The 22,500-nt window shown below is 40.0% G+C and overlaps 1 protein-coding gene across 1 annotated transcript in view; it reads right to left on the bottom strand.

Annotated features, from left to right (window-relative positions):
• Positions 1-22,500, bottom strand: part of LOC115219920 (malonyl-CoA decarboxylase, mitochondrial) — a 78,364-nt gene that overhangs the window by 34,033 nt on the left and 21,831 nt on the right. Inside the window, exon 2 of the mRNA XM_029790227.2 lies at positions 6-143. Within this exon, the coding sequence (XP_029646087.1) occupies positions 6-143 (138 nt within the window). The remainder of the gene's footprint in view (positions 1-5; positions 144-22,500) is intronic.

Here is a 22,500-nt window from a genome sequence, read left to right as displayed (position 1 = left end):
CTCACCTCAGAATTGGCTAACGGTCCAACTTCCTTCAAATGGAATATATCTTCCAAGAAGAGCAGGATTCGACCAGACTTTGTGGCTTGCATATTCCAAACTGAGCGGACTCTGAGTTTAATCACCGGATTGAAACAACACACCTGGGTAGACAGGGAAAAAGAAAATCAAAATAAAATAAAATATGATTTCGTTTATATTTTAACAAAAATACTGACAATAATCTCAATTATAAACTTACTATTTTTAAATCTCACAACACGAGAGATATTCAGCAACAGTACTTTGTAGTAAAGATTGTTTGCCAACATAACATGGCAGTCCTGGTCTACGACTAATGTTGCTGTAATTTAGTCCCAGGAGACATCGTCTCCAGCTGGCTATATGCCAGCTTATATTTGCTAGATTCCCTTGTTTGAAAATATAAGGGCACAGATCATGTCGTATACCCAGCTGGAGACGATGTCTCCTGGGGCTAAATTACAGCACCATTCGTCCTAAACCAGGACTGCAATGTTATGTTGGCAAACAATCTTTACTACAACCTCAATTATTGCTCACATCGCAAAGTCATAGTGATCTTGTTATGATACCTGCTGACAACCTAGATTATACAGCGAGTAGTTGTCACAAGATCCCCATGATTACGGGATGCGGGTAATAAAATCTGTTCTAGTCATGGTTCTATTCATCCAAACAATAAATTACAGAGCAAAATGAAAATTTACGTTTAATGAGGTCATCTTAGTTATTTTCAGGGCCACAAGGCATAGCTGCATGGTTTAGAAATTTGATTCCCAAACTTGTAGTCTCAGGTTCAGTCCCACTGTATGGCACCTTGGGCAAAGTGAACATACTTGCACTTTCGGTGCCATTTACCCAAGATGGAGATGAGTTGGCTCCAACCAAAAAACTATGATTGGAGTTTCAGTGGGAATACAATTTCACTTGTGGTCCCTGGTCACATTGGTACACACTCAGGGATAATGTGATCCATAGCACCACATCTTGCCATCAGCCGCTGACCATCTCAGAGGATATGATGACCAAGTCACCATTGATTATCAGAGCCATTGTAGCTTGGGTTTGAAGCAGCTTATAGAGACATGTTTCAACAAACGGTAAGGGGTGCCTCGTTCCCAGAGACTTCCCAGCATGCCAGACACCAACTCGGAAATTCTGAAGGCCAGTGGTATTGCTAGATGGTTGATGAACCTACCTTAGGTCCATCTGTCCTTTTGACAGGTCTTGCTTTCAGCTCTGCTGGGTTTCAAGCAAGCCTAGTGGACGTGCCAGTTTAGTCGCCAGTGACACAACGATGCAACATGTTGTACTGGATTCTATGTTGCAAGGGCAAGATGTGTCCTGTTACAGCTCCAGGCTGACCACCACATAGCTGTTGCAAGGAACTGTCATCACCATGCAATCAGTGTACTTCATTCCCAATCGTTCATGAAAACATGTGCGATCAAGGGGAAATATTAACTTTTATGGAAACTGGTGAGGTTGGTGACATCCCGCCATTGAAAATTCACCTCAACAAATTCTGTCCAATCCATGCAAGTATGGAAAAGTGAATGTTGTGATAATGATGATGATGATGATGATGGCAATGAATAGTATGATCTGTTATTTGGAACCACAGCAGGATTTGAACTCAAGTTTCATGATACTCCTGCAACCTGATCACTGACGCAATTTAAGCCAAATGACTCATCATTTATCAGCAGGTGACATGTGCATTAGTCTCGGTCGTTTAGCTAAGATCAAAGTATAATATCTATTATTGAATACAAAGGCTGTAGGTAAGAAAATTTATCTAAGGTGACACCTTACATTTGAAACAGAGGTTCAAAGTGTGTCATCGTTATCTGCAGTCAGTAAAAGCGTCATCACCAAAATCGATGAACATGAGAAATTATGCACTTTGTCATTTTGGTACAAGGCTAGCAATTTTAAGCAGAAGGGACAAGCCAATTACACTGACCATAGGGCTCGACTGATAGTTCTTCTACTGACCCTGAAAGAATGAATGGCCAAGTCAACCTTGGCAGAATCTAAACCCAAAACATAAAGAACCAGAAGAAAAGCCACTAAGCATTTTATGCCACAGGCTAATGATCCTGCCAGCTCACCAACTTGATAACAATAATAACAATAAAAACAACAATAAGAGCAATCAGAGAGCGCAATCCTCCACCAAGGCAACACCAACATCCTCTCAACGATTAGCCGGAGATGATTTTTAAAATGAGAATATCTCGTAATACTTCATTGAAAGTAAACAGGAAAACTAATACAGAATTCTTGTCTGGTAACGGATTGATCCCAAAATCTAATCAGTTCGTGCCAGTCATGAGGCCAAACATCCTTGAAAGTTTCATCCAAATCCATCCAGTGGTTCTTGAGATATCTTGTCCACGGACAAACAAAGAAACTTAACTGAAAACAATACCTCTGCTTTCGCTAAGGCAGAGGTAATAATAATAATAATAATAATAATTATCCTTTCTACAAAAGGCGCAAGGGCCTGAAGTCTTGGAAGAGGTGGGGATGAATTGTTAGCACACTGGACAATATGCTTAGGAGCATTTCTTCCGACTGCACGTTCTGAGTTCAAATGCCATTAACCCTTTTGATACCAATTAAATCAACCCCATTTGTTGACCCTGAAAGGATGAAAGGCAAAGTTGACTTTAAACCTTTCGTTACTGTATTTCTTTAAGGATGCTCTGTGTTTCATTCAATAAATCTCTCTCTATATATAAAACTGAGAATGTGTGTCTGTCTGTTTCCCTAAAACTTGAGAACTACACAACCAATTTCATTCAAATTTTACACATGCCTTACTTAGGGTCCATGTAGTTTCATGGGCAAAAAAAATGTTCAACTTCTTGCCTAGAGCGAGCCCATAGCAATATCATATCTTCTCCACTATTTCAGTATTACGTGTTAGAAGTGAAACAAAAACATTTCCCTATTTTATGTTAGATACTTTCACTTTAACAATAAAAATAATAATAACAATTGAATTATATGTAGTAAGTAATAATTAAAATCAAACTAAAGTATAATATAATCATAACATAACAAAAGTAAAAATAGCAATTGGTATAAAATTGCATCAATGACTTGAACTTGAATAAGAGGTTTCACATGAATGGGAATAAATTAAAAATAAAATAAGCGTGCAGAAATGGAATAGTCCAGATGGATAATAAAAAATTAAATTAAAGAAAAGACTATTGTCTATAAAGTATACAATGTAGAGAAAAAAGAAGATTTGAACACCTGGCGGAACGCAATCCACGTGTGTATTGAGTTATTTTGTATGTGAAAATTTGAAAACAAACTGTTAAAAATTGTCAAAATATTGAATCGCGCGAGGCGTTTGCCGCTGATTGTTTGAACCTTTTATAGAAGGTGTGTCGACCCTCAAGTCATGGAGACTTACGCGGGGGTCGCCACAACAAAAAGTGACGAGTCTCTTAGAATAAGAGAAGTGTTCTTTAGAAAAGAACAATTGAAGGAATACGAGAAGTTCGTCAAAAGGGAGGGTGACAGCATGAAGCTGGTCCCGCCTGTGGAAACAATAGAGGAGAGAAATAACAAGACGATAACGTATAGAACGCAAGATAGAAACACGAGAAAACTGGTGAGAGTGACGATTGAAGAAATAGAGAAATGTCTGGGGGACATCATGAAAAAAGCGACTTTTGTAGACAGAGGAAAGAAATATGGTACGGTGGAGGTGAGATGCGCAACAAAGGAAGTGGCGGCCTCATTGGCTTCCACTGTCCTGAAAGCCGAAAATTTCACTATGTGGCCGACGTATAAAGGAAGACGAGGGTACGGGTAAGAGTCCCAAAGGTGCCCCCAGATATTAAAACAGAAATGCTGGTAACAGCCATTATTGGGGCAGCAAGGAGGAAGTAGAAATAGGGTCAATCAAGGAGACGAACGTTGTAAATTGGAAGGGATTTGGAGTAGAGTTGTGGCTGATGGCCACAATGGAAGACATCGAAAGATTTCCCTTCCAAATAGAAATAGAAAACGAGAAAACAATTAGTGTAATAGTGGAGGGCAGAAAACCGAATTGCTACCTGTGCGGATCAAGAGGGCACATAAAAAAGGAATGTCCGCTGTATGAATTCACAGCGGAGCAAAAAGAGACACAAAGTGGAGAGAAGGAAAACGAACACGAAGGAAAGAACAGCGAAAACAAGGAAAAGGAAATAACGGAGAAACAACAGAGAAGGGAAGTAACAGCGCACTGAAGGAAAATGAAAACAAAGGGAAGAAGATAGTAGAAAAGAACAAAATTCACAGGGTGCAGAAGTAGTGGAGAAGGAGCTAAGGCAGAAGCAAGAGAAAGAAAAGGAAAGTACATTAAGGAAAAAGAGAAAAAGCAGGAAAAGAACAAGAGAAGGAACAGAACCAAGGGAAAGGAAAAGATGGTATGCAAAAAGGAAAAGAAACAACAGGAAAGGAACATAAGGCACAGGGTAGAGAGACGGCAGACAAAGAGCCAAAAAGACAAGAGAAGGGAAAAGAAGGAAGAGAAAGCAAAAAGAGAGAAAGAGAGAAACCGAGGGAGGAGAAAAAAGAGGAAGTAAGTCCGAAAAGAAAAACTAGAGAAAACGTAGGTACGAATAGAAAATTCAAATACTATGGAACGTTGATCCATCACAGGCACTGTGAGGAGATGGAAGATTTAATAAACGTAACAAATGGATATACGTGGGTCAGGATGGGCACCGAATGGAAAGAAACAGGTGCACTCGTCCACGAGAACGACGCTGAGGAGTTCATCGAGGCAGCAGCTGGAAGACGTGACAAAACATATGAAATGCCGACTTACAAGGTGGCCACGAACGATGGAAATTTACCAAGATTTGGTAGAGATAATGGAGTATATATAAAAGAAAAGGTATTGTGAAAACTTTAATTTGGAAATGATAAAAAGAACTTTAAATTCTGAAAAAAAAAGAAATGTTGAACTTGTAAAATTTTTGAAATGTATGTTGAAAATGTGTAAAATGTTTTTATTTGGAAAATATTGTTGACGAATAAAAAACAAATGACGAAATGTAACCGCTCGATTTCGGGGATCGAGTGGGCATTACACCACATTGTACAAACTTCATAATTCATTATTCATTTTCCCGATTGTATTGTCCCATCTATGTTCGCCCCTTGTGGGTAATAATAAAACAACCTGGAGGAAAGCTAATTGCGTGTATAGTAAGTTATTATATTTTGCCGTCGTATTTATTCTCTCCGTTATATTCTACTGTGTGTCTACCTGTCTTTGTTTATTGTTGTACAACTGTTGAAGTCAGCCTTCGTGCGAGGACTCTGTGGTGGTGTTCCCCCCTTCGTGGGGGAAAAAATACCATTTATCTTGAATTTACCAAGGGCTTGTTAAGCCAGTTGTTCGAGATGGAATCTCCCATCTCATATTCTCCCGTGACTAGTGAAGAAGAATCTCCGGAGGTGTCGCCAAAGAAAAAAGAGGCGGTGGCGCCAAAGAAAAAAGGAAAACCCTGCACCAGCACCAACACCAGCGAAAAAATTCTCAGAAGTAGCTGGTAAGAAAATCAAAAAAATAAACGTCGATGACTTAAAAAATATGCGGACTGTGTTACAAAAGAGGGCACGGAAGTGACAGTGGTCTCAAACGCCCAAAAACATGAAGAAAGAAAAAAAAAAAGAAGAATAATCTATAAGACCTTTAATACGACAACCAAAATGATACAAAAAATTGAGGAAAAAAAAAATCGAGAATTGTTTAAAACCATTAATGGACAAGATCACATACATCAACAGAGGAAAGAGATACGGCACAGTAGAGGTGCGTTTCACAACAGAGGAGATAGCAAAAAAACTGTCGATGGAGCCAATAAAAGCGGAGAACATTGTTCTCCTCCCCTTGTATAGAGGAAAAAGAACATCGAAAATCACGATGAATAACATTCCGCCAGAGACAGATGCCGAATGTCTGGTGGCAGCAGTCATGGTAGGCCTGGAGGAAAAAATAAACATCCTCCAGGCCACAGTAGAGGAGGAGGAATTCTGGATAGGGCAGCGGATAGTAATAGCCATTCAGGCAGAAATCCAAACACTGGAGGAGATTCCAGAAACCCTTAAAATAAGTGAAGAAGAGAGAATAACAGTTTTCGTAGAGGGCAGAAAGCCGAGGTGCTTCGGCTGCAGCAAGAAGGGTCATGTAAGGGCAGAATGCCAACCCCAACCCAAACCGCAGGAAGCACCTCAGCCAGGTGGAAAAGAAGATGAAGTGTCACCAGAAGCAGCGCCGGGCAGCCCAGAAGGGACGACTGAAGGTGTGGAGGTAACAGAGGCAGCAGAACCAGCGGCAGAGGAAAAAAAGAGCAATGAGGAGGGGTGGTCAAAAATCACTAGAAAAAAAAGAAAAACGGAAACCACCCCTCCAAGAGTGATCCAAAAGAAGAAAAGAGAGTCGATGAACTGATATATGGCCGTTAAGGCATCAAACAACAGACTCGGGAACGTGTTGGCAGCTATGGCCAAAGTGGAAAAAATAGGGAAAAAGAATGACTATATAGTTTACAGAATAGGCCGGAAGGATTACGGGCGGATAAAGTCCGAATTCTTTCATGTTGTGGGTCCGCTCAGAATGGATTTAACATCTCCATATATATTCGAGGGCCTACGTCAGACTCCCCCACAAGGCCCGGAAAAAGAGATAAACAAAGAAGAAAAAGAAAAAAACGAACCACTGATATAAAGGTAAGTAATGGATTACATTTATGTTGGTTGTTTGAATGTGCGCGGCCTGGGAGCAGGCTGGAAGCAAGGTCGCTTCCTGCATGATATCAGGTCGCGTAATTTAGATGTTCTTGTTGCTACAGAAACCCGGTTAGAGGGGCCAAGAGGTCTGCTCCCGCTGTTTGACGGCTACAAGAGTTTTTTCTCTCCTGGCAGTCCTACTGGCGGAAGTGGGGTGTTGGTCCTAATAAAAAGAAACCGGGTTTCTGAGAAAAAGTTAATTTTTGCAGATCCAGAAGGTAGGCTGGTCGTCATGGATTTGACGTTCAGTAACGGTAAAGTTATCAGACTGGTTGCAATTTACGCACCCAACAGTACAGGGCAAAGTGATTATTTTCGTGAACTAGAAAACTTTCTTGGTACTTCGCATTCATTAGTTGTGCTAGGAGACTTTAACACAATTTGCAAAGCGGATGTAGATTGTGTTGGCTCGCGTTCAGATAGAAAAGGTAACAGTGGCTTCATGGAACTGCTAAGCCGCTTTGAGCTAGCAGATCCTTATAGGCTGGAATTTCCGAACGCTCCATTGTGGACATGGTCAAACAGCGACGGATCTTCCAGGTCATATTTAGATAGAATACTAATTAGAAAAGTAGACAGAAAAATAGCTAAGTGTCCACAGTTTTACCCGATCAGCTACAGTGATCATAAAATGGTCACCTGTAAGCTTGACATAGATAAGGTTAAAAATAGAGGATCCGGTTACTGGAAACTTAATACATCCCTTTTGGCGATTAAGGAGTACAAAGACCGGATTAGGAATATAATTCAGAGGGCACTATCTGGTACCATCATTAATAACAAATGGTGGTACGCCCTCAAACGAGCCATCAAGTTCGAGTCAATTAGATATAGCATAGGAGTAGTGGCTAGAGAGGCTAGAAGGGAAACTACTCTAGTTAAGGAATTAGAGGAAGCCTTGAAAACTGGCTCTGCGGCTCAGGTGGCGTCCAAGAGACTGGTGTTAAACCAGCACCTTGAGGCCAAACACATGGGCTGCATTGTCAGGGCTAGGATCCGCCATATGGGTTGTGAAGGAATCAACGCCGTGAGATGGGCCCGAGTGGTGGAAGCACAGCATGGTAACGATGCCACGATTCGATCTTTGACGAACCAACAAGGTGAGTTGATAAACGAGCCCAAGGAGATGTGTGAGGCCTTTCAGGAGCACTTCGCTCAGCTTTTCGGTTAGTGCGGCGGACTGGATAGGAGGAGGGCCTTTACGGACCTACTCGACGGGCTGCCGCGCTTATCAGGGCGAGATGCGGAGGGCTGTGAAGGGCCAATCACGCCTGAGGAAGTGGTTGAGGCAATGGCGGACTGTGGCGCGGGCAAGGCGCCGGGTTTAGATGGTCTACCCTATGAGTTATATAAGAGTATGCCAGACTTGTTCAGGCACCTACTGGCGGAGGTCTATGCGAACTGGCAGCAGAACGGGCTTATACCCAGATCTGTGCGCCGGGGAGTAGTGACACTCGTCAGAAAGGACACGAACAAGGGGGAGTGCATTGATAATTTCAGGCCCATCACTCTGCTAAACACAGAGTTGAAGATTTTGGCCAAAGTGTTATCGAAAAGATTGGCACGTGTCGCGGATGGTCTGATCGGGGAGGCACAGACATGTGCCGTTCCTGGCAGAACCATTCAGGATAATCTCCATCTTATGTGGTACACTATAGAGGGGTTTAATAGCGATTCTGGCAAGGGTGGGGCACTGGTCCAATTAGACCAATCTAAAGCATTTGATAGGGTTGACCATCGTTACCTGGTATCTGCTCTGGCACAGTTCGGGCTGAGCCTTGGCTTCCTCAGGTGGATTATCCAAATTTACGATAACATCGACTCGGTAGTTCGGGTGAACGGCTTCTTGTCGAAGCCGTTCAAAATCAAGCGCTCGGTTCATCAAGGGTGTCCGCTCTCCCCGCTTTTGTATGTGATGGCTCTTGAGCCATTACTGCGAAAACTGAGCGGCATCCCGAGACAGCCAGGTAGTGGAAAATCGGTGTCAGCGTACGCGGATGACATCACCATCATCGTAACCAAAATGGACCACCTACGTAAAGTAGGCAAGGCCATAGAGGGTTACGAGACGGTGACAGGAGCAAAAGTTAATCGCGAAAAGTCAGTCGGCTTGCAACTCGGCACCTGGAGAGGCAAGTCGATGCCTCCTGACAGGGACGTTGGACGGAGGGTCCGATTAAATTGCTAGGGGTCTGGTTCGGTCCAGACCTCCAAATAGAGAAGAATTGGGGCGAGGTATCGAGCAGGGTGGCTGCAGTAACCAAGATCTGGTCTTGGCGGTGGCTATCCCTGAAAGGGAGGGCGGAGGTGGCCAATGTGTTTATCGCATCGGTTATCACCTACCGCCTTTCCATCGTTCCTTGCCCTGATTTGTGGTTGATCAAGTTGGAAAGACAGCTCTTCTACTTCTTGTGGAAGGGCGGGAAACCACTTGTGAAACGCTCTACTTGCTGTCAACAACCGTTAAAGGGTGGGCTAGGGATGCCTTGGCTGATGATGCGCAGACATGCGCTGAGGTTAAGACATCTGTGGCTCTACCTGGATGATGAACGGGTGTGGTCTCTGCTAGCAAAACTGATGTTTCCCAAGTTCACTAGTTTCGGTGGATGGGAAACCTGGCTGAATCGTAGATCGAAACTTGGCACTTGGTACACGGAGTGTCGCAAGGCTCTCCTGCTATTCCGTCGCTCGGGCAACGCCTGCGGTGAGGGTTCCACCACATTCTTCTATAGAGGGTTGGTAGAGGCGGAATGTGAAGATACCTTGGGGGAAACCCTAGGTCTCGACGATAATCAGCTGGCCAGTCTGTTCCGACGTACGTTCGAGCCGAAGACACTGGACAACTTCCAGAAGTCTCTGGCATGGCAATGCTACAGAGGAGCTCTACCTGTTCGGGATAAACTCGCAAGGCACGGTGGCCAAGACAGTCCGATATGTCCAAGATGCGGGCGGGATAGGGAAACCGTCCCGCACGCTATTGTTCATTGTCCGGACGTGTCTGAGGTGTGGGTTTATGCCGAACAGCTGTTGTCAGGTACACGAAGAGTACAGCTGTCGACTGAGTCGATTACAAAAATTGACCCACCGGATTTCCTCGCGAAAGAAGGTAAGTTTTGTTTTCTCGTGTAGTAGCAATTGCGAAAGAGGTGATATGGAAGACGAGAATGAAAGGTCTACAGTCAGGCAAGTTCATCTCCGGCCCTGGTTTGATGAATTATTTCATCTTTCACCTGAAAAGGAAGATAGGGCTGGAGAGAATATGCCTGACTAGGAGAGTGTATGAAGAACGATGGAAAGATGTAGCACGAAAGTTGCGAGTGAATGATACAACATAAATGTAAGACCAAGCGTAACCAAAAGTATCAGTGGGGAGGCGGGGCTCGTGGGGTCCGAGCGAAACCCGCACCCACTCCACCCGTAATGTCTTCCGGTCTGTTCCATCATTCGATTTTGTGTCTATTTTGTAATTTCATGTAAATTTTTAAATTCGATTTATTGTAAAAATCCATTCGTGTGTCTGACCCCACATCAGATTGTATTGTCCCATCTATGTTCGCCCCTTGTGGGTAATAATAAAACAACCTGGAGGAAAGCACCATCGAAAAGTGTCTTGGTGCGACTATGAAAGATATCTAACCAGAGGCGGTAAATTCGCCACAATAGAAGCAAGGTTCAAGTCAACGGAGCATGCAAAGTGGAAATATTTTATTTTTACCTTTATATCTGGGACGTAGGACGTCCCGGATAAAAATTTAAAATGCCGCCCGCCCTAGCAGTAGAGGTAGGCTGGATTGTAGCCACACTTCTATACAAGAGGGAGGACAAGATACAATTGATCGAAATTGCAAGAGACGGGCTTACAATTCCAGTCTGTTATATATTTTGAGTATTGTTATCACTAGCGATATCAAGATATAAGTTTGTATTTTATGTGTAGATGTATATATAGATGTACATGTAATATGTACACATATATATACACATATATACATGCACTAGCACTATGACCCGGCAACGACAGGTCATAATGCTAGTATATATATACATATATATATATATATGGTCGTAACCTCAACCGTGATTTTTCTGTTGTGATTTTTGCTACCCAGGTATCGGTTATAATTTGAATAATCCGTAACAAGATAATTCATTTATCCATTTCAATAAATATATATATATAATATATATATATATATATATATATATATATATATATATATATGGATATATATATATGTATATATATCTGTATGTATATCTGTATGTATGTATGTATATATATATTTACATATACGACGGGTTTCTTTCAGTTTCCGTCTACCAAATCCACTCACAAGGCTTTGGTCGGCCCGTGGCTATAATAGAACCCGGAACCATGTGGCTGGTAAGCAAGCTACTTACCACACATCCACTCCTCCTCCTCCTGGTTGTTTACTTCTGTGAAACAATGTTTTTGTTCTTGGCATTTTCCCCACCCACAATTTCCTGCTCTTTTCCGGTAAATGTTTACAATTTACAGACGTCTCATGTGACGAGTGGAACGTAGTAAAAATTTACTTAGAAATACGAGATGGTCGCTGTTGGAATTTCTTTGATATGTATTTGCTTGTCTAGCGCTGGGTTTACCTACACAAGTGTGCCCCCACACCGACTTTGTTTCCTCCTAACTTCCAGGAAAAAGATATTTTTTTAAATAAACCCACGTGGGTTTATAATTGGCAGTTATGGTACTTGTACCGAAAGATCGCCATATATATATATATACACACACACATACATGTATGTATGTATGTGTATCTGTGCTTGTCCTCCCCAACATCGCTTGACAACTGATGCTGGTGTGTTCACGTCTCAGTCACTTAGCGGTTCGGCAAAGACACCGATAGAATAAGTACTAGGCTTACAAAGAATAAGTCCTGGGGTGGATTTGCTCGACTAAAGGCGGTGCTCCGGCATGGCCGCAGTCAAATGACTGTAACAAAACAAAAGAACCACCCAATTCTTTGTCCCTCCTTTCTCCATGAGAAGTTTACTATTTCGAAAGCCCTTCCTCAACAATGACGCCCGTCTCATGAAACGAGCGTAGGTAAAAATTTACCTGTGACTTATTTCTATTTTCATTTTCTAATATAAACTTCGTCACACACATGCACAAACCATTGTTGTTGTTTTTTTGTTTTGTTTTTGACAACTATAGAGTGTCATTTAAGATAAATTTGGCTGCTATTTCAAGCAGGTGCAACGATCACGCACAGACTTCTCTCATTGGTTCGTCTTAGTACTGAGGGGCGATGGAGGGAGGTTGATCTTCACTAATTTCTCTGGAATCCTGATCTGTTGGCTTATTCTTCATTCGTTCTCCTATTTCTTTATAAATCAGACAAGCAATTCTTAGAAACATCGTGAGTGGAACAAGACAAATAATACACGACACCTGATACTGCTAAATGCAATTCAGTTATGGCTGCCCTTCCTATCTTCCAGTTGACAAGTCCATTAATGCAAACCATTAAGTGGTTGGCATGTGAAATAGTTAAAACTTCAGTTTCCCAGCATATGACCTGTATTTAAAATTGTATGAAGATAACATTAAACGATATAAGCTAAATATTTTCTGATAAACTACAGCAACGTCCACAGCCGCACCATAATAAACCAGGCACTGAGCAAAAAAAAATTTGTCAAATTTAGTTTTACACCAAACTCAATTTCGATAGTAAATAATTTTTTCCCGCGTTTTATTTATTTATTTTTTTAGTGCAATCGTCTTAGTTGACCTCATAAGCTGTCGGAATGGCATTTTTTCCCGTGGAAAACAGAGGGGAGAGGAACTTTGGAAATTCCTCGTCTCCCTGCATTTTTTCTTTTTTTTTTTTCGTTGGAATCATCTTGACCTCGTGTGTGGGAAAACGGAGGGGGTGGAGCAAAACCTGGGGCAGTCCTGCGTATCTTCTTGTCTACGGATTTGTGCTGCATTCGATCCTTTACAGGCGAACTAGGAAGGGTATAGATAATTATGCTGCCTCAATAAAAAGAAATTGATGCGGTAATTTTTTTTCTGTTTTCTGTAGCAGGGGTAAATAAATACCTGACCAGGTACTGGTGTCGAACACCCGGCCTTTTCATTCATTCTTTTAAATCTCGACAAAAAGTTCAGAGAGAGGAGTGTGTGTGTGTGTGTGTGTATTAATCTTACCTCCAAACATTTGATCATATATAAATATTACCATAGTTCTTAAACATATAAAGTATACAAAAAAACACAGAAGGTAAAAAAATATATATTCAAATAAAAATACAGATATTAGAACGGTCTATCAAGAAGGTATAAACAATTGACTAAAAATTCTAAAACGTGTCATGCGACTAAAAATCTAAATAAAATAAAGGTTGGACCGACCTAACATGGTTTTTATGAAAGAAACTTTTTTGTTTGAGGGGAGTAACAAAGAAAAGTTTTTAGTCAATTGGTATTTTATTTTATTTAGATTTTTAGTCAATTGTATATAGCTTCTTGATAGGCCGTTCTAATATCTGTATTTTTATTCACATATATATTTTTTACCTTTTGTGCTTTTTGTATACTTTTAAGAACCATGGTAATACTTATATATGATCAAATGTTTGGAGGTATGTTGCAATATATATGAAGTCGTTGACACGAATTTGATGTTTGTTCTATGATCAATGTTTATATATATATATATATATATATATATATATCACTCTTCCATCTTCCCCTCAGCTGGAGTCCTTTTTCCTTAACCCCCCCCCCTTTTTTCGTTACACACACGCGCACACATATACACACCTTGCCTATATATATACATCACTCTTACACACATTCAATCTACTCATTAATACCACCACGACACTGGACACACACACACACTACTACTCAACACACGCTGGCACGCTACATACGCCCCCACCCCTTCCCCTCCCTCCTTCCTTCCTTCCTTCTTTTTCTACTACTGACCTCCCTTCTCCCTTCCTTCTTTTTCTTGTCTGCTAGCTGACCACTAGTCTCGCCCTACCTCACACGCCTACACACAGACGCACACACTAACACACCATTATTTTTTTTTGTTTTTTCATCTCGCCTCACACACACACATACACACACGCACATGCACACACTCACACATACACACACATCTGTTGGGTTACCACCTTGTCTCCACTCTTTGCCTTTAAAAACCCACTTTGCTCTTGTTATCGTCAACATCCGCCTTCACCATGTGCAACTCGTAAACACCAGTCGTCTTTTTTCTCTTTCCCTGTTGCCCGCTCTGGGATCTTTCTTTCCTCTCTCTTCCTTCTTTATGTTTCCGACGAAGAGCTCCGCTCGAAACGTCATACCTCCCTGCTTCCATCTCCTGAGCGCCTATTAATAATAATACTGTAATTGTTCCTGTTGTTGTTGTTTTTTTGTTTCCCTTTTGGATTAAAATTATATATATATATATATTTGTTTTGCAAGATTTTTGAAGTGAAATCGTGTGTTGAAACAGATATTGCATTTAGGAATGGTCATTTTGTCAGTTTAGCCAATAAAAACACACACACTATATATTTGGTGTTACTTTGCTTCAGCGTTATTTATTTTGTACATTAATCTAAATCTTATTTCGGCCAAATATATAGTGCGTGTGTTGGATCTTTTCCTTTTGAACGGCAGACAATTTCTAGTTAACTAAACACTTTAAAACTTCGTATACTGGTAGAATGTGTTTATAAAACATCATTTTTTCTTGGCTTTATTGAGAAAATTCTATAGTTTGTAACATATTTCCACTTAAAAATCGAGCATTTCGGCAATTTTAACCAATCAAATACGTCCATTTGGAGTCAAAACATACCGTGCTGTATGAATATGTCCCTTGTTTAAGAAACAGATTGGGTTTATTTACATTTGCAAAGAAAAAAAGAGGTACCCTTCCCTTATAGAATTATTTTGTTTGTTAATTGTTTAAATTATTTTCCATTGCTTTAGTTTTTTTTTTACACGTGTAACAATTAAATTAATTTAACAATCAAGAAAAAAAATTTAGGGTTAGGGTTAGTTACAGAATGTTGTCTCAGTTTTAGACGCAGCAAATGATTTTAGTTGAATAGAGGTAATCGATTGGCTAAAATTGCCGAAATGCTCAGATTTTCAGACGAAATATCTTACAAACTATAGAATTTTTTCAATAAAACCAAGAGAAAATGATGTTTTATAAACACATTCTACCAGTATACGAAGTTTAAAACTTTTTAGTTACCTAGAAATTATGTTACAAACTGCCGTTCAAAAGGAAAAGATCCCGTGTGTTTTTATTGGCTAAACTGGCAAAATGACCATTCCTAAATACAACAATATATGTGTGTGTGTACGAGCAAAACGACCCCCCCCTCCAATGGACGGTGCTGAGTTGTCAAACATTTAAACCAAATTTTCTCAAAACAACTTGTCCGACTGCTCCATAGGCCTCCCCTTTAAGAAACACTAATTTATCCTAAATTTGAGACACCAGCAAAAGAAGAAATAAAGATAGACCTTTTTTCTATTCCAAAGAAAAACGATTTTATTCACACAAATATGCAACCGAAGAGTTTAAAGTACCAATAATGATAAGGCTGTTGACTGGGAGAACACAAACATGGTTGAAACAGTAAGCTTGGCTGGCAAGAAACGTGCCTTTAAGCAGTACAAAAACAACAGAAAATGGAAGGTGCAGTTATGTACAGGTTGACGGAAGACAAGCAGGAGAAAAACGATGCATGCAAATGGGTTAACTGGAGGTAAATCTAGATGGCAAAGCATGATGAATTTATGAGAACGTACCTGGGACAATAATAAGTTTATCCAATAAAACATGTAGGAAATCAACTTTAGGGCGATTTTTGATGAAAATATATAGTATATTTACCTTTTGTGCTTTTTGTATACTTTTAAGAACCATGGTAATATTTATATATGATCAAATGTTTGGAGGTATGTTGCAATATATATATTGAACTAATTAACTAACTTTAAGCTAACTTACTTTACGGGATGTTCAAGGGCATGGAAAAGCTAGTGGAGCGCAGCCTTGTAAACCTGATGTACTTGCGCTTACAAATGCACGTTCCCACGGCTTTGTGAATATATTGGCTTAGTGGTATAGAATGTTTGGAAACCATGAAGAAGGTACAAGTTTCGGGTGCTTGTCAGTAACACGTTTTGCTCCTCGTCTTCTAATACTAATTACCCAATTTTCTAGGCTCTTCTCACAGTTATCACATGTTAAAAAATTATACGGGTATTTTTAAACATTTTCATTCAATAAATAATGTTTTTACATTACGTATAGATTATCAGTTTTTCAAATTGTGAATTAAAACTTAAAAGAGAAAGTGACAGAAAAATGAAAATGGTATACTCCGCAGCGAATGCAATGAATATTTAAATTTACGAGAAATTGGAGTTTAAAAAATTCAATAACCGTAAGAAATGGAAATTATAGGGAATTTCTTAGAACATGAATTTATGAAAATATTTCCAGGCAGCCAACCCTTTAATAATTGCTTTCTTTTAGTACTTTTACTAATTGTTACATACCTAATCATAATTAATAAGCAGATGTCTCCATTATAATATATATGGTGCTTTTTACGTGCCACCGGCACGGGAGCCAGGCGAGGCTAGCAACAGCCATCCGATTGTGGCCGTTGCCAGCCTCGCCTGGCCCCCGTGCCGGTGGCACGTAAAAAGCGCCATCCGTCCATGGACGTTTGCAGCTCCATCTGGCACCTGTGCGGGTTGCACGTAAAAAGCACCCACTACACTCACAGAGTGGTTGGCATTAGGAAGGGCATCCAGCCATAGAAACACTGCCAGATCAGACTGGGCCTGATGCAGCCTTCTGGCTTCACAGACCCCAGTTGAACCGTCCAACCCATGCTAGCATGGAAAGCGGACGCTAAATGATGATGATGATGATGATATATATGTGTGTGTATATATATATGTGTGTGTACATATATATATATATATATATATATTATATATATATATATATATATATATATATATGTGTGTGCGTGTTTGTATATATATATATATATATATTCCAATTGCTGTTTTTACTGAGATCTCCCTTTTTAGTAGAAGAAATAGCTATAACTCTTTGACTGCTATTTCTAAATTCGGTATGTGGTAAGGCAATTCGTTGCTAAACCCTTTATTGCTTAGTATTACTTATATATATATATATATATACGTGTGTGTGTGTATATATGTATGTATATATATATATACACACACACACACACATACATACATATATATATATCTATATGTATATATATATATATATTTCCAAGAGAGTTAGAGGTTGTGAATCCAACCAACTTGTTGTGTGATGAAAGAAAAAGACAACAGAAAAAGAAGCAAAAGGGAGAAAGAAATGCAGAGACCTGTTGACTGAGGCGGGATGAGCGATCAATGTCAAGAAAAACATGTCCTTCCACACTCACCCTCTCTCATTGAACTGCCCCATGTGCTTTCTGCCTGTGCATGCCCCTGTGGCTCTTCCACTGGCTCCTGCATCCTTCACTTCCGTTTACCCCATCTGCAATCCTCTCCACCAACACCACATAGCACATCACAGCCCATAACACCACAAACACCACACGCCCCCACCCCGATCTACAGATCATTCAACCGACTTTCCCACTCACTTCTCACTCCCGAACTCACACCTGAACTGGTATCATAATCAGCCAGTTAAGGGAGAAGGGTACCGGTCCCTCTGTGGTCGCCATGCGACCCCGGGACTGGTACTGTTCTCGGTGTGTGGGAAGCTGGTGAGACGCTACCCGATTGCAGGATGGCTCCGGACAGCATGTAGCTTCATCAAGAGATGAGCCGAAGGAGCGAAGTGGAACGATAAAGTGGGGGAAACGACGACCGACATGATGCAGGAAGTCTTGGCCAGAGTAAGAGCAAAGGACCCGGTGAGGGGCAGTTGGTATGTTCCCAAATCGAAGAGCGGGATTGTATGGTGTGACGCCAGTAGCATCGCAATAAGGGTTGTCTTAGAAATGGGAGGTGTCATGGTGGAAGATGCAGCCTGGCTCAGGAAGACGGATGACTGCAATCATATCAATGTGGCGGAGTTGGATGCCGTGTTAAAGGGGGTGAACCTAACCTTGAAGTTGGGGCTGCGCACCATAGAAATCAAGACCAATTCAGCCACTGTACTTGGTTGGGTGACAGCAGTCATCACCAATGAGCAGGGGATGCAAACCAAAGGGGCCACAGAGATGTTGGTAAAGCTTCGACTGGGAATTCTGCATGAACTAACTGTTCGATCTGAAGCTGAGCGTGATCTTTGTGCCTTCCGAAAAGAACAGGGCAGACGTCCTGACCAGGGTAAAGCAAGCCTGGTTGCAGGTGCCAGAGGATGCGGAGCAGGCTGTGGCTGCAGTATGCCATCTGAGTGACTCAGAGTTGAGGAGATTGCATACCATGCATCACATGGGGATGGACAAGATGTTCCTAGCCAGGAAAGTCGACTCCGATGTAACAAGACGGAGCATGCAGAGTGGTTAGCAGCTGTGAGAGGTGCCAGTCCATTGACCCTGCTCCGGGCGTACATGAGGTGGGAAGTATTCCAGTAGACCACAACTGGAACCGGCTGGCAGTGGACATATTTTATATATGCAGTGGACCTGCCACCCATCAAAGAAGGAAGAAGCAACCTTCTTTGTTACCTATATAATTAAAGACATCCCAGCGTAAACCACAAGTTTCCCATTGTTATTATATCCATTTTCTTCTCTTATATAACCTAAACTCCGGTTTACCAACCGAATCACTTGCTACCGTACAACCCTACAAAAGACTGTACCTACCCAGCTAACAGCTAGGAGCGACTCTGGATTTAATTATCCCTTAGAGGTATTAAACCCCTCAAACTTGATATATATATATATATATACTCTTTTACTTGTTTCAGTCATGTGACTGTGGCCATGCTGGAGCACCGCCTTTAGTCAAGCAAATCAACCCCAGGACTTATTCTTTGTAAGTCTAGTACTTATTCTATCAGTCTCTTTTGCCAATAAATTGTCAATACCCACCTCAGAGTTTTGAAAATCATGTGACAACACATCAGCAAAGTATATTGCAAAGAGGGTGGGTGCATCAAGGTCTCCTTGCTTTACTCCATTTTCCATAGCAAAAGTTTCAGAGACCCTACCACTAAAGTTAACTCTAGTTTTCATATCTTGATGCAAAACTCTGATCATGGTTACAAATTTTTCTGGGCAACCTATTTTCCTTAGAATTAGCAACAGATCAGTATTGAATGCTTTGCTCAAATCAACAAAGCAATGGTATATAGCAAGATTCTGTTCAATGCGCTTTCTTTGTAATTGTCTGATAGTAAAGATGCAATCAGCTGTGCCCCTGGAGGAACGAAAACCAAACTGAGACTCAGACACTATATTTGGAACTATGAAGGTATTTAAATGTTCTGACAAAATGCAGTCAGGTACCTTTCCAACCACAGACAAAAGCGAAATCCCACGAAAATTACTACACAGATCCTTTGGCCCCGATTTAGACAAGAAGACTAAAATGGCATCAATCCAGTCTTGAGGCACTTCCTCAGTTCCCCAACAGTGATAAATTAACATATTTAAGAGTTCAAACATTTTGTCACCCCCATATTTCAAGACCTCTGCACAGATTCCATCAGACCCTGGAGACTTATTCTTATTCAGCTTATTCACAGCTAAATAAATGTCATTTAGGGTTGGTTCAAATGCCATCTAAAACTGGAAGGTGTTCAATTTTTTTCTATCTTCCTCATGTCAGCGGATGATGGTCAATTTAGAAGTGCAGAAAAATGTTCTACTCAGCACTTATGAATAGAAGCAGTGTCAGTTGGGAACAAATGACCATTTGCTATTCTCACTGGAGCTATTGAGGAAGATTTGGGGCCATATACCTCCTAAACATAAGAGTACAAACCCTTGGCATCATTTCTATCAGCTGCTTCTTGTGCCCCTTTTGCTCTATCATTCCACCATTCCTGTTTAATTTTCCTTAGAGCAGTCTGCACTTTTCTTTTCAGCTTTTTGTAAGCTTCATTTGAGTTAGGGTTCAAGGACTGAGAAAGAAGTGTATTGCCTAAGTTTTGTTTTTCTAAAAGTAGATCATGCATTTCTGCTGATCTTTCTGAGAACCAGGCACTGGACTTATGTGATTTAAATCCCACTGACAAACTTGCAGCCTGAAATACTTTTGTTTTGAAATCTTCCCATAGATTGTTTGGGTTAAGATTGATACTTTCTATAGCATTGTGGAATCTTTGTAAGTTGCTTGATAATTCAAAGTTTGGAACATTTAATTTTTTAGGCACCTTAGGACCAGACTTGAATTTTAGGCTTGATTGAAAAATCTATTTTTCCATGCACTAGATGATGGTCAGTCCAGCTCTCTGTCCCTCTCATGGCCCAAACGCTAGAAACGTCTTTCATATCACGTTTTCTGATCAGCATATAATCTATGAGATGCCAGTGCTTAGACCTTGGGTGCATCCAGGTGGTTTCATATTTATTTTTCTGCTTAAATAGAGTGTTGGTGACAACCAGATTATTCTCAGTACCAAACATCAAAAGTGCTATTCCATTTTTATTACATTTTCCAATTCGACCTAAAACAGGCCATGAAACATAGTCCTTTCCAACTGTTGCACTGAAATCTCCCAATATGACCAGCTTGTCAGAAATTGGTACTTTCCTCAATAATTGTGCTAGATCATCATAAAACTGTCCTAGTTTCCTCAGAATGGGACACTGTTGGTGCATAAATACTGTCAGTTTAATATGGCATGACGTGATCCATTCAGATGCACCACTTGGAAGCTCTGCAATGGAGGATACTAATGTATTCTTGAGAGCAAACCCAACACCAGATTCTCTACGCTGACCCTTAGGTAGGTCTCTACAAAAGATAGTATAACCACAAGTCGGTTCATTTACTCGAGCCTCACCTGAGACACGAGTTTCAGAGAGCGCAACTATGTTAAGGGAATATTTCTTGAGCTCCCATACATGCAGTACGCCAAGCCAGACCTGTTCCCCTGACATTCCCAAGCCTTTTTTGCCATTTACTGAATCTGTTTGAGACATTTTAGAGTAAGTTACAAGTGCATTTTTAGATTTCTGTCAACCAACCAATTGAATGATTTTACTAAGATTTGGAGTACAGGAAGTACCTGTGCAGATTAATAATTTTCAGTGGGTGTAGCTTGCACTACTGACTTTCTAATAATTCCTTCTGGAAATTATCTTGAGAATGTTGTAATCTTTTGTGCCCAATATTTCAATGAACTTGTTAAACTTTTTTATGATTTCAACATACTCCTGTGACCAAAGAATATATATATATATATGGATTGTAGTACTCTGTGTCAACCAATATTCTGTGCGTGTTTGAATATACAGATACAATACCAATAACCCAGTGAACTGTTTAATAATTCCTTCTGGAAACTACCTTAAGCATGTTCTTGAGAATGATTAATTATGTAGTAATCTTTTGTGCCCAATATTTTAAGGAACTTGCTAAACTTTTTTATGTCCTTAACATGTCCCTGTTACCAAAGACTGTATATATGTAATGTAGCAATTTGTAACAACCAATAATTAACGCAACCAAACTTCTACATGTTACTTTTGACAATCTTTTTCCAAAGAGTGAAACCAGTAAAGTAAATAAACATCTTTTAAAATTGCATTTTCAAACCTTCTTTCGTATATATATGTATATATATATATCCATACATACATACATACATATACATGTATGTATATATATATCCATCCATACATATACATGTATGTATGTATGTATATATATATATATACATGTATATGTGTATATATATATATACATGTATATGTTTATATATATACATGTATATACATGTATATGTATATATATATACATGTATATGTATGTATATGTATATATATATATATATATATGTTTATATATATACATGTATATACATGTATATGTATATATATATACATGTATATGTATACATGTATATACATGTATATGTATATATATATACATGTATATGTATATATATATATATATATATATATATACACATGTATATGTATGTATGTATATATATATACATGTATATGTATGTATATATATATATATACATATAATAAATATTAGGGAATATATCCAAATTTACAGGGAAAAAAAATCAGATTTAGGATTAAATCCAATTTTATAGTAAATATTATAAATATTATTTGAGACAAAAAGGAAGGGAATAAGGGAGGAGAGAGAGAGAGAGAAAGAGACAGATTAAGAGTCGTATCAATGCTAGAGAAAAAATATACTTATCATAAGGACAATTGTGGATACGTAGCCGCCGATTATAGTAAACAGTAAAAATAATTACAGACATGGACAAGAACATGAAACAACCAGAGACGACACAAGAAAAACCACAGGACGGGACATTCGAAGCCCTCAGTCATCAGTCAAGAACCAGATCATCTTAGCAATTTCGGCTGATTAATCTTGAGATTGCTCCGATATGGGCAGCCCGCCATGGAAATCTAAGCCAAGCGCATTGATCCCCTTGAAGAAAGCTTCGAATG

Source organism: Octopus sinensis, linkage group LG15 (genome assembly GCF_006345805.1).
Source record: "Octopus sinensis linkage group LG15, ASM634580v1, whole genome shotgun sequence".
In the NCBI taxonomy this organism is placed as follows: Eukaryota; Metazoa; Mollusca; class Cephalopoda; order Octopoda; family Octopodidae; genus Octopus; species Octopus sinensis.
The sequence above is the reverse complement of the archived record's forward strand: the minus strand, read 5'-3'. Positions and strand labels throughout refer to the sequence as shown.